Source organism: Chrysochloris asiatica, unplaced genomic scaffold (genome assembly GCF_000296735.1).
Source record: "Chrysochloris asiatica unplaced genomic scaffold, ChrAsi1.0 scaffold00038, whole genome shotgun sequence".
In the NCBI taxonomy this organism is placed as follows: Eukaryota; Metazoa; Chordata; class Mammalia; order Afrosoricida; family Chrysochloridae; genus Chrysochloris; species Chrysochloris asiatica.
This window is the reverse complement of record NW_006408556.1, coordinates 14635068-14651467: the sequence shown is the minus strand read 5'-3', so window position 1 is coordinate 14651467 and position 16400 is coordinate 14635068. Positions and strand designations below refer to the sequence as shown.

The window sequence follows — 16400 nt, the reverse complement described above, 5'->3', positions numbered from 1 at the left end:
TGGGGTAATTGGATTGGGTCAGGTCCATCATACTCCTCAAATTGATACCTTTGCTCTTGACACTTTAAAAAGTCTTTTGCCTAATGTAATATGTCGTTTGATTTCTTGACTACTACTTCCATGAGTGTTAATAGTGGATCCAAGCAAAATGAAGTCCTTGACAACTTCAATCTTTGCTTTTATCATAATGTTATTTGTTACTCCAATTGTGAGGATTTTAGTTTTCTTTACATTGATGAGCAATCCATACTATAAGTCCTCTTGGCTTCCAGCAAGCAAGGTTGTATCATCTGCATATTGCAGGTTTTTAATGAGTCTTCCTCCACTCCTGATGACACTTTCTCTTCATATAATCTTGCCGGGGTCTGACCTCGACATAGTTGTGTTGTTCACGAGTGTTTGGTTCACGAGGAGGGGAGGTCCAGCGGCGATAAGAGATAGCAAAAGAGACACAGAGACGCAAGGAGAGAGACAAAGAGACACTCCGAAACCAGAGTGAATGCTGGACTGGCATCAGGCAGATCCTGCATTGCAAACATCTCAGCCATCAAGGCCGTAATATCCTGCATAGTAAACATCTTAGCTAAACAGGCAGTATGGTTGCAAGGCTGGACTGTGCCCCTTACATGCTGTAACGCATGCCTTGCCAGTCGTAATGCACCTGGATTCCTATTGTGTCGGCTGTCCAGCCCAGGTTCTTCAGGAAAAGAGGCGCCTGGAAACACTTTAGGGAGGGCATTCCTATTGTCCTTGGAACAGACCAGGGAGCCACCCAATTTACCTTGAATGAATTCTCTGAGGGAAGAACTTTGCCTGTTTGGAATTTTACAGTCTTGACTTTTAGGAAAATATTACATTTATCTGTGTATATCAAGGGCTTCATGTCTGCAATTAATAAAACATAATTGGATATTAAGATTAAAAATAATTTGTTATTAACTGCCAGGTGGCTAGATCTGTTACACTCGGGCCTATAGGGCCTCAAACCTCTGACCAGGCCTTCACGGTCTGCAACATAATCTAGCTTCTCATATTATTTGTTCCGTATACAGAATGAATAAATACAGTGAAAGAATATTACCCTGGCTTTTACATCTTTTCCTGATTTTCAACCATGCAGTATCCCCTGGTCTGTTCTAATGACTGCCTCTTATCTATGTACAGGTTTCTCATAAGTACAATTAAGTGTTCTGGAATACCCATTTTTTACAGTGTTACCAATAGTATGTCATGAACCACACAGTTGAAAGTCTTTGCATAGTCAGTAAAACAAAAGTAAACAACTTTCTGGTTGTCTGCTTTTAGCCAAGATCCATTTGACGTCAACAGTGATATCCCTAGTTCCATATCCTCTTCTGAATCTGGCTTGAATTTCTGTCAGTTTCATGTCAATATACTGTTGTAACAATTTTTAATTTATCTTCAGCAAAATTTTACTTGCATGTGATATTAATGATCTCTGCATTCCATGGGGTCACTTCTTTTGGGGCACAAATACGGATCTTTTCCAATTTGTTGGCCAGGCTACAGTCTTCCAAATTTCTTAGCATAGATGAGTGAACACCTCCAGTGCTTTATTAGTTTGTTGAAAGATTGCAATTTATATTCCATCTACTCTTGGAGCCTTGTTTTTTCCCAATGCCTTCAGTGTAGCTTGAACTTAGTCCTTACGTACCATCTATTCTTGATCATATGCTACTTCTTTTTTTTTAATGTTTTACTATGAATTATGTGATAGTTTACATGGGAGAATATTAGTTTTACATTCATCCTATCGTATGTTGTTTGATTGCCATGGTTACAGTCCCCTCTATGCATAATCAACCAACCAAATGGTATACCCTGCAAGCCTGCCCCCGGTCGTCAGCACATAGCCACTCTCCCTGTCTGGGTCTAAAGTCCCCACCCACTCCATCTCTCCACATTATTGTCTCTGCCTCCATCTCTGACGTCACTGCCTCTCTGGGTAGGCTCCCGCTCTCTGCTCTTCTCCCTTGATGGTCCCAGGGACCTCTGCTTCTAGACTGCAGTCAGTCACTTCCCTCCTTTTGCTACAAAACATCTACCTTTACATTTCCAACCCTCACAATCAGTCCTGTTATAATAATTATTCACCATTATATCACAAGAGACCTATCTGCATCTCCTTTCATCAGCCTGGTCCAGACAGATTGGGTACTACTCTGTAGAGATTCTATCTTCCTCCACGCCCTGTGGATCTAGCTTCCCTCTTGAAAGCTTATAAGCCAGTCACTCCTTGCCTTTGTAGCCTCCCTCCCCCCCATTTTGGGTAGCCATGTTCAAGTTGCCCATCCCTGTCTACTCTGTGTATGGAAGGGAATGGGAATGATCCTTGCTGTAAAGATTTGTTCCCTCTTTTGAGCTACTGCATCCATAAGTGTAGGTCTTATATGCTACTTCTTGAAATGTTTGAACATAGACCATTTCTTTATTATACAGTGACTCTGTGTGTTCTTTCCATCTTCTTTAGATGCTTTCTGCATCGTTCAGTATTTGCCCATAGAATCCTTCAATATTGCAATTCAAGGCTTGAATTTTCCTTTAGTTCTTTCAGTTTGAGAAATGTTTAGTGTGTTCTTTCCGTTTGGTTTTCTAACTCCTGGTCTTTGCACGTTTCATTATAATACTGGACTTTGACTTCTCAAAGTGCCCTTTCAAATTTTCTGTTCAGCTCTTTTACTTCCTCATTTCTTCCTTTCACTTTAGTTTCTCTGTGCTCAAGAGCAAGTTTCAGAGTCTCTTCTGACATCTCTTTTCGTCTTTCATTTCCTTTCTATTTTTTCCCCCCTCCTTGCTACAAAACATCTGCCTTTACATTTCCAACCCTCACAAGCAGTCCTGATAACAATTATTCACTATTGTATCACAAGAGACCCATCTGCATTTCATTTCATCTGCCCCGCCTAGACAGATTGCATACTACTCAGTGGAGATTCTACCTTCCTTCACGCCCTCTAAATCTAGGTTTCCTCTTGAAAACTTGTAAGCCAGTCACTTCTTGCCTTTGTAGCCCCCATTTTGGGTAGGCAATGTCTAAGTTTCCCATCCTTGTCTACTCTGTGTATGGAGGGGGGTGGGAATGATCCTTGCTGTAAAGATTTGTTCCCTCTTTTGAGCTATTGCATCCATAGGTGTAGGTCAAGTTCATCAAATTGTATCAGATTGCTCTTTTTTTCCTCTTCTTTTTTCTTCTGGTTGAGCTCTGATCATCCAGTCATTGAAGCCAGGTTAAGTGGGTACTATCTGCAAGTGTGGGTGTTCTTGTTCATATGCCCTCTCTTATTACCAGCTGGACGCTTCACTCTCCACTCTAGTCCTCTGTAGCTATGTCACTGACTCTGGGCCCAAGAGTCTCCAGGTCTTGTCACACTGCTGGCCAACCAGGTCTTCACCCAGGTTCACAGAAGTCTATTGAACATTGTAGGGCTTAGCTTGCCGCTTCATTGCTGTTATTCCCTCACTTCCCTTTCATTTCTTGTCTTTTGAATGGCCTTTTGCTTTCTTTCTTGATGTTCTCCCACTACTCTTGTGGTCTTTGGTCATTAGTGTTTAATGCATCAAATCTGATTCTTGAGATGATCTCTGAATTCAGGTGGGATATATTCATATTTTGACTCTTGTGGACTTGTTTTAATTTTCTTCAATTTCATTCTAAACTTGCATATGAGCAATTGATGTTCTGTTCCACAGTCTGCACTTGGCTTTGTTTTTGCTGATGGTACTGATCTTTACTGTCTTTTCGCACAGAAGTAGTCAGTTTGATTCCTGTGTGTTCCCTCTGGTAAGGTCTACCTGTATAACCACCTTTTATGTTGTTGAAAAAGGTTTTACAATGAGTAAGTTCTTGCAAAATTCTACCATGTGATCACCAGCATAATTTCTTTCAACAGGGCCATATTGTCTAACTACTGATGTTCCTAGTTACAACTTTCACTTTTCAGTCACCAGTAATTACCAATGCATCTTGATTGCATTTTTTAGATTTGATCTGTTTGATCAATTTTAGATTGAAGAAGTTGGTAAAGTTCTTCAGTTTTCATCATCACTGGCTTTAGTGGTTGGTGCATAAATTTGAATAATAGTGGTATTCATTGGTCTTCCTTATAGGCGTATGGATATTATACTATCACAGCCAGCGTTGTACTTCAAAACAGATTGTGAAATGTTCCTTTTTGATGATAAGTGCGACACCATTCTGCTTGAATTCGTCATTCGTGACATAGTACACCATATGGCCAATACCATTTGTTCATGTTAGCTTACTAATGCCTAGGGTATCAATCTCTATGTGTTCCATTTTCTTTTTAAGTTTTTATTGTGAATTGAGTGAAAGTTTACAGAGCAGACCATCAGTTTTATATTCAACAAATCATACACTTTGTTTCATTACAATGATTATAATACCCTCCATGTACTATCAGTTAACAGTATTTCTCTCTATTCTTTTTAGTTTTCTCTCTTTTTTTTTTTAAACACTTAGGCATACACACCACCAAAGGGCATATTCTGCAAGTCTGCCTCCTAGCTGCCAGCTCTCAGTCCCTGTCTTTCCGTGAATCTAGAGTCCTCAGTTGCTCCTTCTCTCCATGTCCCCATCTCTGCCTCCATCTCTGGTGTCACTACTTCTCTGGATAAGGTCCTGCATTCCACTTGTTCTCTTCTCCCTTGATGGTCCTAGGGTCCTCTGTTTCTGCACTGTAAGATTAACTACTCCCTTGTTTTTGTTACAAAACTTTTGCCTCTACAATTGTGATGGTCGCAATTAGTCATGATAACAATTACTCACTGTTGAATTATAAGAATCTTATTCCCTTCTTTTTATACCAGACCCATCTAGACAAGATGAAAACTATTCAGTGGGTACTCTGTCTTCCCCCCACACTCTTAAACTAAACTCCCTCTTGAAACTTTGTAAGCCAGTCACTTGGTGCCTTTAATGCCCCCTCATTTTAGGTAGTTATGTCTAAGTTGCCCGTCCCTATTACCCTGCATACAGAGGGGGATAGCACTGATTCTTGATGTGAAGACTCCTTCCCTCTCTGTTGGTATTTGAGCTACTGCCTCCATGAATATAGGTCAAGTTCATCAAATTGTAGCAATTTACCCTCATTTCTTTTATCAAAAATTGTTGTCTTTTTTATCTTCCTCTAGTCCAGTTTTGGTGTGGCACTGCGGGTTAGTGCGCCAGACTGCAAAGCCGTTTAAACTTAAAGGTTGGTGGTTCAAACTCACCAGCTGCTCCTCGGAAACCCTATATAGGGTCGCTATGGGTCGGAACCGACTGTATGGCACTTAACAACAACATCAACAAGTCCAGTTCTGATTATCAAGCCATCGAGGCTAGGTCAGATGGGTACTATCTGCAAGTTTCGGTGTTCTTGTGTGTCTCCCCTCACTTCATATCAGCTGGATGCTTCACTCTCATCTATAGCCCTCTGTGACAATGTCCTTGTCCATGGGCTCTCAAGTGTCCCCAGGTCTCACCACACTTTGGAACAACCAGTCCTTCCTCTTCTCTCTCTCATATCCAGGTCAATGGGAATCTATAGAATGTGGTTGAACTCAGCCCATTTCTTCATTGCTTCCTTTCCCCCTCTTCCACTCACCAGTAGACCAGTGTGGCTGCTAGCAAGCTTATATACCTGCTCATGTGTTCCCTTTGAATTCAGTCTTAGAGGGGGGCTTGTCCTGAAGGGACTTGATTGCTTGCCTTGATGGCTTTCTTCCATTTCATTTTTAATAACTTCCAATTTTCCTATATTCATATTTTGTACATTCCGTGTTCTGATTCTTACTAGATGTTTGTAGCTGTTTCTCCTCATTTTGAGTTGTGAACCATCAGTAAATGAAGGTCTTGAAAGCTTGCTCTATTCACGTCACAGTGGTCAACTCTATTTTGAGGAGGCAGCTCTTTCTCAATCATATTTTGAGTGCTTTCCAACCTGAGAGACTTATCTTCCAACACTATATCTGACAGTGATCTGCTATTCATAATGTTGTCATTTTGTAGCACTGTATTGGACAGTGTTCCATTGTTATTCATAAGTTTTTCAGTGACTAAGCATTCAGAAATATCCCGCATCTCCTTTTTCATAGTCTGTCTTAGTCTGGAAGTTCTGCTGAAACTTGTCCACTATTGGTGACCCTTCTGATATTTAGAGTACTGGTGGCAACACTTCCATCATCAAGGCAACATGAAAGCCACCACAGGACAACAAACACACGTGTTGCTGCTATTCCCTTAGAAACAACCATTATTAATACTTTGGTGTATATTATTCCAAGCCCTTCTTCTGTTCATTAATTCATTTAACAAATATTTATTGATGACCAAGATGGCATCAGGCACTGTTTTAGATAATTGGGAATATCGTTGTTGCTGTTCAATGCCGTTGAATCGGCCCGTGTAGGGTTTCCAAGGAGCGACTAGTGAGTTTGAACCACTAACCTTGCAGTCCGGTGCTTATCCTATAGTGTCACACCGGGACTTCATTGGGAATATAGCAGAGAGCAATACAGGCAAAAGTCCTTGTTCTCGTGAATTAGGAGAAAACAGATAGTAAACAAATGTGTGTTATGTAATAATGTTAACTGCCATTGAATTTGTTCTGGCTCATGGTGACCCTGTGTAAGGTTTTCTTTACAGGACCAGAAAGCTTCCTTTTTCTACTGTGGAGCATCTGGTGGATTCAAACTGGTGACCTAGCAGTTAGCACCTCAACAAGTAACCTATTATACCACCAGTGGTTAGGAATGGTCTTTTGGATAAGGTGACATTTGTAATTTTATACGTATTTGCATATGCTTATTATTACTCATGTATATTTTATTACTTTCTCATTACGGAGTCCTAGTGTGGGGTAATGTAGGATAAGCACTCGACCACAAGGTCAGTTTGAACCTAAAGGTCAGTGGTTCAAACTCATCAACTGCTCCTCGGAAACCCTTTATAGGATTGCTATGGGTTGAAACCAACACGACAGCATTTAACAACAAAAACAATTTCTCATTATATTATGACCATCTTTCCATGTCAGTGAACAGACTTCTATTATTATCAATTTTAACACCCTTACTGTGTTTTTATTGTTGTATGTATACCAAAACTTACTTAAACCAGTCACCAGTTGGTTAACATAATAAATTCCTATGCTGAATGCCAAGAGTGGAATTGCTGGATATAGAATTTTAAGGTAGGAGCCCTGGTGGTGTAATGGGTTTTACATTGGTCTACTTGGCTCAAGGTCAGCAGTTTGAAACCACCAGCCATTCCACAGGAGAAGGAATAGGCTTTCTGCTCCCATAAAAATTTGGAGCCTCCGAAACGCTATGTAAAATCACTGTGAGTCAGAATCAATTTGATGGTAATGGATCTGGTTTGGTTTAATATGTAATCTTGGGTTATCCTCCAGAAAGATGGTGACTGGTAATATTCCCACTGTTTCTCTGCCTAGTGGATATGATCTTTTCAGTGCCTGTGAATGGAACTGTAGAAGTTAATGATTATGTTTGCTGTCCTAATTGTTTCTCTTTCTCCATCCTGTGTTCTCTTCCCTCTTAGCCAGTTATCCAGGTACCCATTTCCTTCATTTTGTGTACTACAGAACCCCATTCATATTTACCCAATCTGTATTCCAGAATTTTTATCTTTTTTTCTGTGCCTTACTGACATTAGCCCAGATTCTTACTTCTGAGGTGCCTTTTCCCCAGCTCTCTAACTTATAGTAAAGCATTTATTATATTTGATAGCAATGTTAGAAGGTTCCTGTGTTTTTAAAGAGGATTCATATTAATTGAAGGAATCCTGGTGTGGCGCTGTGGATTAATGTGCTAGACTGCAAGGTCGGTGTGAACTGCAAGGTCAGCAGTTCAAGCTCACTAACCACTCCTCAGAAACCCCATACATTGTTGCTATGAGTTGGAACTGACTAGATGGCACTTTAAAACAGCATATTAACTCAAAGATGTTAAATACTGATGATGGTATTTTAGGCAGTTAGAAATATTTTATCCAGACTCCTTAAAGTTATTCCACATAGAAGATTTTCTACTTTATCTTTACTCTATCCTGCTCTGCTTTCCTATTTTCTATACTACGATGCATCAGTGATAAGGGAACTCACTATTGTCTATTTTCTGCGTTTACGTTTCTTAACTTATCAGTTATTTTTCTCCTTTTGGTTTTTCTCTCCTCCCTAGTTGTCATTATGCTTTAAAATTTGAATTTATGTAGTTGTATAGGAAACACATTTGCCATCTGGCAAGGTTATAGAGTAAAAAGCTCTGGTAGCGGAATCGTTAAGGATCGGGTTGCTCAAGGTTGGCAGTTTGAAACTACCAGCTTTTCCATGGGTAAAAGATGAAGCTTTCTGCTCCCGTAAAGATTTGTAGCCTCGGAAACCTTGTGCAGGGTCACTGTGGGTCAGAACCGACTCCATGGTACTTAACAACAATAACAACCCATCCCTATTCTACCCATTCCTGTCTCCATTGTTGTTAAGTGCTGTCGAGTTGATTCATACCCATAGCAAACCCTGTACAGGGTTTCCGAGGCTGTAAATCTTAACAGGAACAGAAGGCTTCATCTTTCTCCCGTGGAACAGCTGGTGGTTTCAAACTGCTGACCTTAAGGTTCGCACCTGATATATAACCACTACACTACCAGAGCTCCTTTATAGTACTTAACTGAGTTGCTGACTCAGTGACCTTTACCACATTATTGTTAAGTGCCGATAAATAGATAAATACGCTTCAACCCATAGTGACCCAATATAGGGTTTCCGAGGAGCGACTGGTGAGCTTGAACTGCTGCCCTTGCTAGCTGCAAGGTCAGCAATTCAAATCCACCAGCTGCTCCTTAGAAACCCTATACAGCGTGGATATGAGTTGTAACTGACTCCTTGGCACTTAACAACGTTGTGGTAAAGGTCACTGAGTCAGAATCAACTCAGTGGCAGTGGTTTTTATTACTGTACTTGGATCCCTGAAGTTCAGTGGTTAAGTGATCAGCTACTACCTAAAAGGTTAGCGGTTGCACCCACTAGCTACTCCATGGGAGAAAAATGCAGCAGTCTGCATTTGTAAAGATTTGCAGCCCTGGAAACTCTAGGGCACAGTTCTACCCTAAACTCCAGGGTCCTCTGTGAATTCGAATTCACATGTTGACAGTTGCCTTTTTTGTGGTGTGCTTTTTTTCTGAAAGACTACAGATATAGACACTTTGAACTCCTTCAAGTGCAAGTTTTTCCCCTCTAGGAATCAAAAGTAAACAATGAGAAGTCTTGTGCTAAGAGCCCCAAGCCTGCTGAGAGCCCCCAACCAACTGCTAAGCAGTCTGATCAGCCCACTACTACTTATGAGTATTATGATGCTGGAAATCACTGGTGCAAAGACTGCAATACCATTTGTGGGACCATGTTTGACTTCTTCACCCATATGCACAATAAGAAGCATGCACAGGTAGGTGTCCTGCCCTCTGTTATTTCCACTCTCCTCCTCCTTACCCTGAAACTTCTATACCCTCATCTACATAACAAAGCTGGAAAAGGAAACATCCTCTTGTGGGTAGGAGCCCCAATCTGAAGAGCCAAGAGATATCAACAAAGGAGATACCATCCCCCAGGGCTCTGCCCAGGGGACCTGACTTGTAGCTAAACACACCATGACAAGTGTAAGTGAGGTTTTTGCCTCTTTTGATTCCTTGAAAATCTGATTTTTGTTTCATTTTATTCATTGCTAGTACTTGCTCTAATATATGTTTACCTTTTCCACAGGTGATTTCCGTTTAAACAGTTGGCAGAGGGGGGATGAGGGTGGGTAACTGAGTCTTGTGATCTCCTGGTCTTATGTGAGGGAAAAAGAAAAGTGGGTTATTGAGGTTTTAGTGCTGTTGTGTGAGCGCCTCTGCCTCTTGCAAATAGACCCTGGATCCCTACAACAGACCTTGGGCTTCAAAGACCCAGAGTGAGGCCAAGCAAGATGCTGTAAAGCGCACTGACAAGATAACTGTTCCTGCAAAAGGTATGTTTCCTCCCAGCTTCCTTTGTAGCTTTCTTAACCAAGAAAGAGGCATCCTTGAACTAAGTTATTAGAAAGCAGCAGAAAGTGTGCCGTAGCCATTTTTTTCAAACAAAGCTATGAAAATGCATTTTGCGTACAAGTAATCTACTGTAGGTCCTGAATAAATAGACAAGACAGTAAACCAGACAAGAATAATCTATATCCATAAGACCAAAAATCTATTAATATATAAACACACCACTCTAAAATGTAACAGAATAACTGTCTTTACTCTTGGTTTATTTGAAATCCAGATTTCAAAACAAGGACAGTAATTTATTTTAGCTACCTTTTCAACTAAGAAGTAGAAAGCTCTTTTGCCTTTAAAGTCCCCAATTTCATATCTCCATAAAGTAGTCCATGCTGCTACATCCTTCAGATCTAGACAGGATAAATTCCTGACTAATTAATACCAACTTGAGAGATTCTTTACAAATGCTTCTGGGCTAAATGTCTTGGGAGTAGTTTTCAAACTGTTTAAGATGCTTAGTGTTTGTTGGAGTTTGAGGGTAATCAACAACAGAAATGGGTTTGACAGAAAAGACTGCTGAATCAATTACTCTTCCCAAAAGTTGAGGGGACAGAGGTTCAGAGTTCTGACATTAGTTTGGAAAGAATGTATCATTAAGATTCATTCATCTAAATGCTACTATTGATTCCAAAGTGGGTACAATCCTGTCTTCCATACTATTTTAATGCAGAGAGAGTTGGGATTTCCTTTGGTAGTTGTGAATCTGAGTGGAAATAACTTATTTCCTTGACTCTCTTCTGCTACTTCCAGGCTCTGAGTTCCTGATTCCCATCACTGGATATTACTGTCAGCTTTGTGAGGAATTTTTTGGAGATCCAGTTTCTGGAGAGCAACATGTGAAAGGTCACCAACACAATGAGAAATATAAGGTTCGTCTTTGTAGCAGCCTATGGAGTTTCCCACTTTTTGCAGCAGTTCTTTTGACTTGTCAAACAGCATTTTCAGAGCCAGAAAAAAATCACTGACATTTCTTCCATGTAATCATTAGGAAGACCTCCACAATCTTAAGAGTGAAAGCTGCTAAGTTAATGGACTTCTAATGCCCCTGAGGAAGATGATTTTAGGGATTTTCCATTAGATGAATTCTGATAGTGGTGGGGTCAAGATATTTTTTTCCTTTGTAGTATTTTGACCAATTGTTGAGCCTTTACCTTTTCTCTTCCCAGAAATATGTGGATGAAAACCCATTATATGAAGAGCGGCGGAATCTGGACCGTCAAGCTGGCTTGGCTGTGGTCCTAGAGACAGAACGGCGACGACAGAGTGAGCTTAAGCGCAAACTTAGTGAGAAACCCAAGGAGGAAAAGAAAGAAAAAAAGGCAAAAGTCATGACAGAAGTAAAGGAGGATGACAAGGTCTCTCCAGATAGAGAGGATCAGCTCTCTGAGGGTAGGAAGTCCCCTGAAAAGGTAGAAAGTAAAAGGAAGGCTAACCTTAAACTCCAATTAAAAGAAGAAGTAAAGAAGGAATCACCAACGTCTTCATCTTTTGGAAAGTTCAGCTGGAAGAAGCCAGAAAAAGAGGAGGAAAAAAGTTTGGTGGTGGCCTCAAGTGTCCCTAAGGAAGAGATTGTGGAAAACAGTAAGGACAAAGAAGATCACAAAGCTGAAGCTGGGAAGACAAAACCCATCAAAATCAAGCTGTCTGGGAAAACTGTTGTTGCACATACCAGCCCTTGGATGCCTGTTGTGACAACTTCAACCCTAACTAAGATCCGGCCTAACCTGCCAATCCCATTCACAGTACTTCGTAAGTCAGGTGCAGCCACAGTGAGCAAGCCTGCTCCTCTTAACACTTTTTTGTCTATCAAGTCATCTGGAACCACAGCTAAGCCTCTGCCAGTAGTTAAAGAGTCTTCGTCTGATCTCCTTTTGCCTCCAGACATCATCTCTAAAGCATTTGGAGGGGAAGAGGTGATTCTAAAAGGGTCTCCAGAGGAAAAAACTGTGCTGGCTGAAAAGAATGAGCCTTCCCATATACCTGAGCAAATGCTACCACCTCTTCCACCACCCCCTCCTCCACCCCCTCCACCACCCCCAGTTATACCTCATCCAGCTTCCCCATCTTCTACTCAATCAAATGCTGTCTTGGCTCCAGTAAAATTGAACCCAACTGAATCTCAGACTCTCTGTCCAAGCATCCTGGCTTCTAACATTTTGAACCCAGTGTTGCCCGTAGCTATTGTGGCCTCAGCACAAGTAGCTGCCATTCCTTCCGATGAGACTGCCCCTGGGGTGAGTGAAAGTGACCGGGACCAAGCCCTATTCTCTTTGTTAGTACGTCCTCCTCCACCCCTTTCAAGTGTTTTCAGTGAACAAGCCAAAAAATTGGAGAAACGAAATTCATGCTTAGCCACAGCCAATGCTAAGGACCTATATGACATATTCTACAGCAGTGGTGGAAAAGGGACCCCTGAGACTAAGCTGAGCAGTTGTCTGTTGGCCAATGAGGAAAATAACAACCTGTCCAGAGCAGAAAGTTCAAACAACTCTTCCACTTCTACTTTGAACAGCAATGCATTCCAAGAGGAATTGTCCCAAGATAAGGGTGTAGTCACTGCTACTTCAGTCAGCAACCCTGAAAAGCCCATTGCAAAAACTCTGGTGTCCTTAGGGAAATGGTCAGTTGTAGAACACATAGACCCAAAAGGCAGAGAGAGCAGCCATGGCTTTCTGCAACCTCTGACAAGGTTGTACCAAAGCAGGCATTATGAAACTATTTCCTCAAAGACAGATACTTCGGCAATGTGGACTTCGAGTTCTCTACAAAGTGACACTAATAATGGTGTGTCTCCAGAGGGAAAACTCAAGCTTGACCTGGGAGAGCCAGGACAACTTGGTGTAGAACCAGTCCCTCAGAGGTCAGATATACACTGTCATACCATGGGATCTCAAAAGTTGGTTGGAATCCACCTCATAGAATCTGGTAACCAAGATGAGGAAACTCAAGACCTCTACCAATCTAAGGGTTATAGAAAAGGTGAGGTAGAAACAAACACAGAAGAACTAAAAAAAACTGGAGCAAAACTCTCTGTGGAGATGGTAGAAAAGGAAATGAGTATCAACATTAAACCCCACAGCATAGAGGACTCCAAAGTGAATGATGGAAACAGATACATGTGGAAGGGAGAGGTGGAACAGCTCAAGTTGCTGATGACTGAGAAAGAGGCTGAACAGTCCAAGAAATTGATGACCGAAAATGAAACTCAAAGTAAAGTAATGATCGGATTGAGTACACAGCCTCCCTCTTCCACAAAGTTAAAAAGAGACTCACTTTCATCAGAAGCTAGGTCTTCACTAGAGAATCCGCAAAATAAGCCTCTGAAAAATTCTGCCTCAGTCAGATCAGATGTATACTTAACAGACAGTCCACATGAGCAAGGAGTTTCAGTTGGTGGTGAAGAATGGCTAGAAAACTCGGCTCCAGAGTCAGCTTCCAGGATTTGTAGGTACAGAACCCTCAAATTAAAGAGAGAAAGATCAAAGGGATTTCAGGGTAAAATGATTTATAAAGTGGCCGTTTGGGATGAGAATAAGCAGAAACCAGAGACCTGGGAGAACCCAGAAAAATCAGAATCAGAAGTCCTTGAACTAAGAGATAGGCATCCAGAATTAACAGTGACAATAGAAACCAAAACCTCCGAAGACTTTGAAGCTACAGACTTAAAATTAGAGGAACTTGCTGCCCTGGGGAATCTAGGAGATATGTGTGTTGATTTCTGCAGTACAAAGGTAGAACCAGCACATAGATCCCCAACTGCTCTGTCTCACAAAGTGTGTCAAGAAAATTCTACATCACATACAGGATGTAATCCTTCCACTTCTGCTGGCTTTCAACCAATCCCATCCTTTTCTGGATTTCCATTAGATACTTCAAAACCTGTGGTGCTTAACTTTGGGGCAGAGGATGAGCAAAACTCATCTAATCCCAGAAATAACAGGATCATTCCTAACATTGTAAAAACTAGACTGCCTATAGAAAATGACCTTGGCTTGGGATCCCTAGAGGTAACCCACCAGGCCCTTGACCTGTTAGCAGGAGGAATGATGCATGAGGAAGTAGAAGAAACTTCACAATTACAGCAAGAGTCACGTAGATTGGAATCAGAAACAGTTAACTCTTCAGGCCTTGGGCCATCTCCTTGCCTTCCAGACCTTGTTGACTTTGTTACACGGACATCTGGAATTCAGAAAGACAAGTTGTGTTCTCCTCTCTCAGAGCCAGGTGACCCTCCTGAGTGTAGCTCTTTAGAGATAGGACCACTACAACTGGAAATACCACATGCTTCTATTGCAGAGGTAGCAATGCCTCAAGGAGATGAGGACAATTCAGAATCTCCTGCAAGGGAGCAGGTTGAAGGTAATATGATCCCTCAGCAAATACCTACACAAGAAGCAACAGTTGATACCATACAGGATCTTATGGAATCCAGTGTACACAACTAAAATTACATACTCAGAGTTACTTGTGGATGAATCAAATTGGCTTCTAGAAATTGGTGTCCAGATGATCCAGCACTCTTTGGCTATCTCTTCTGGAACCTACACCAAGAGATGCAGTTAGCATCTTACAGTACATATCCAAGGGAGCTAAAAAAATTACCCTCTTTCCTTTGTATTCCTTTCTCCTTAAAATATCAGACAGATCAGTCATAACTCTTCAATACCTATCTGTAAAAAAAAGTATTTTCTGTTACACTTTTTTGACAATTTATTTCCTCTTTGTCATTAAAATCAAATGTCTGTCTGACTTCACACAGTGTGTTTTGCTTGTATTTTGGTTTTGATTTTGCTATTTCTGGAATTTGGGGGAGGAGGGAGACAGCTGACTTCTCCAATTGCTATGTTGTATTCCCACCCAATTTCCTGGGCAGCTGTTGGATCTCTGGAAGAAACACTACAAAGCTTCTGAAATGAAAAACTTCTGATGAAGATGAAGAAATATCTTTCAGGCTTCTGGTTTGGATGGGCCTGCCTTAACATTGTGTGAAATGCAGTGTGAGTAGCTCTTTTGTTTATTGTTTACTTCTCTGTGGCATGTCAGCCCCCATACTTCCCTTACTATTGCTTATGCTGGAGATGATCCTGCTAACTACAAACCTATTTGGAAATGGCCTCAATAAACATGGATGAAAATGTAGCAGATTCACTTTCGGAAGACAGCAAATCGGTAAGGCTTATTCATGATTCAATGCCAGAATCAGATATACTTTTGGGGTTATTTTTACTTTTGAAATGGTCTTTTGTTCATTGTATTTTGTTCATTGTATTATGAGCCAGTAACACTTTGTGTTAAATTGTTTGGCAACCATTTATTTGTTCTCTGAAGAGGTAGATGATTGGAAACTTGTTTTGGGATTGGACTCATTCTTTGTTCCACAAACTCATATGTATCTCCTCTACCTCTCCCTTTCCCAAATTATTTCCACTATAGTGTGATGTTTTTGGTTGTACATTTTGTTAACAAGATTAAAGAATTCATATGTTGCCTTGGACATGTTTAACTTTTATTTTTAGTGTGTTAATTACTTGGAATAAATGCATTAGTCTCATGTTTCTTTCTGGATTTTTTTGTTGTTGTTTTGAAACCACACACATTTATTTGATTCTGAAAAACTAGAAGAGTGAACTCTGCTGCTGCCCTGTTACCGATCCTCGCTCCACTCCACTCCCAACAATCCTTTCTCCACCTGTCAGCACTTGGTTAGAATGTTAAACTAGACAGTATGTGCCCCAATGCTGCTTGGGTGGGGAGTGAGTATGCAATAGTAACCTAGTGTTGGTATCTTCCTATGTAAAGCTTTTTATATTAAAAAGAAGTATCCTGGGTCTACTCAGGATACTCTGGGAACTGAGCACTCCAAAGACACTTGTCATTTTGCTGAGGCTCCTGTTGGGAGTCAGGAAATTCAGTCCTCAGATTTCTTTAGTTTCTGTCCTGTTTTTAGCTTGACATCCCTACTGCCTGCATTTGTAATCTGGCTCAACAGAGGCTTCAGAGTCTTGCTCCCCAAATCCCTGCCCCACTTCTTAAAATAATGCAGTTTTGCTGATTATTTTCTCCTAAAAATTCATATTTCTGTTTTCTTATCTGCAGAGCTGCAGAATCACTAAGTTGAGTTTTGGAAGGCTATTTCATTTTTCAAGAACCTTGACTAATGTCAATTTAGAAGTCATCCTGGTTTCATCATATTGTGGAAAGGTTCGGAAAAGTAAGATCCTTAAATAAAGAACCCTGGTGGTTCTGTGGGTTAGCCATTGGGCTGTTAACCACAAGGTAGGCAGTTCAA

General features: G+C 40.9%; 1 protein-coding gene across 1 annotated transcript in view; it reads left to right on the top strand.

The window, feature by feature from the left end:
* ZNF318 (zinc finger protein 318) overlaps positions 1 to 14556 on the top strand; it is a 39815-nt gene extending 25259 nt beyond the window's left edge. Inside the window, exons 8-11 of the mRNA XM_006860487.1 lie at positions 9277 to 9480; positions 9942 to 10041; positions 10862 to 10980; positions 11278 to 14556. Of these exons, the coding sequence (XP_006860549.1) occupies positions 9277 to 9480; positions 9942 to 10041; positions 10862 to 10980; positions 11278 to 14556 (3702 nt within the window). The remainder of the gene's footprint in view (positions 1 to 9276; positions 9481 to 9941; positions 10042 to 10861; positions 10981 to 11277) is intronic.
* Positions 14557 to 16400: the final 1844 nt, after the last annotated feature.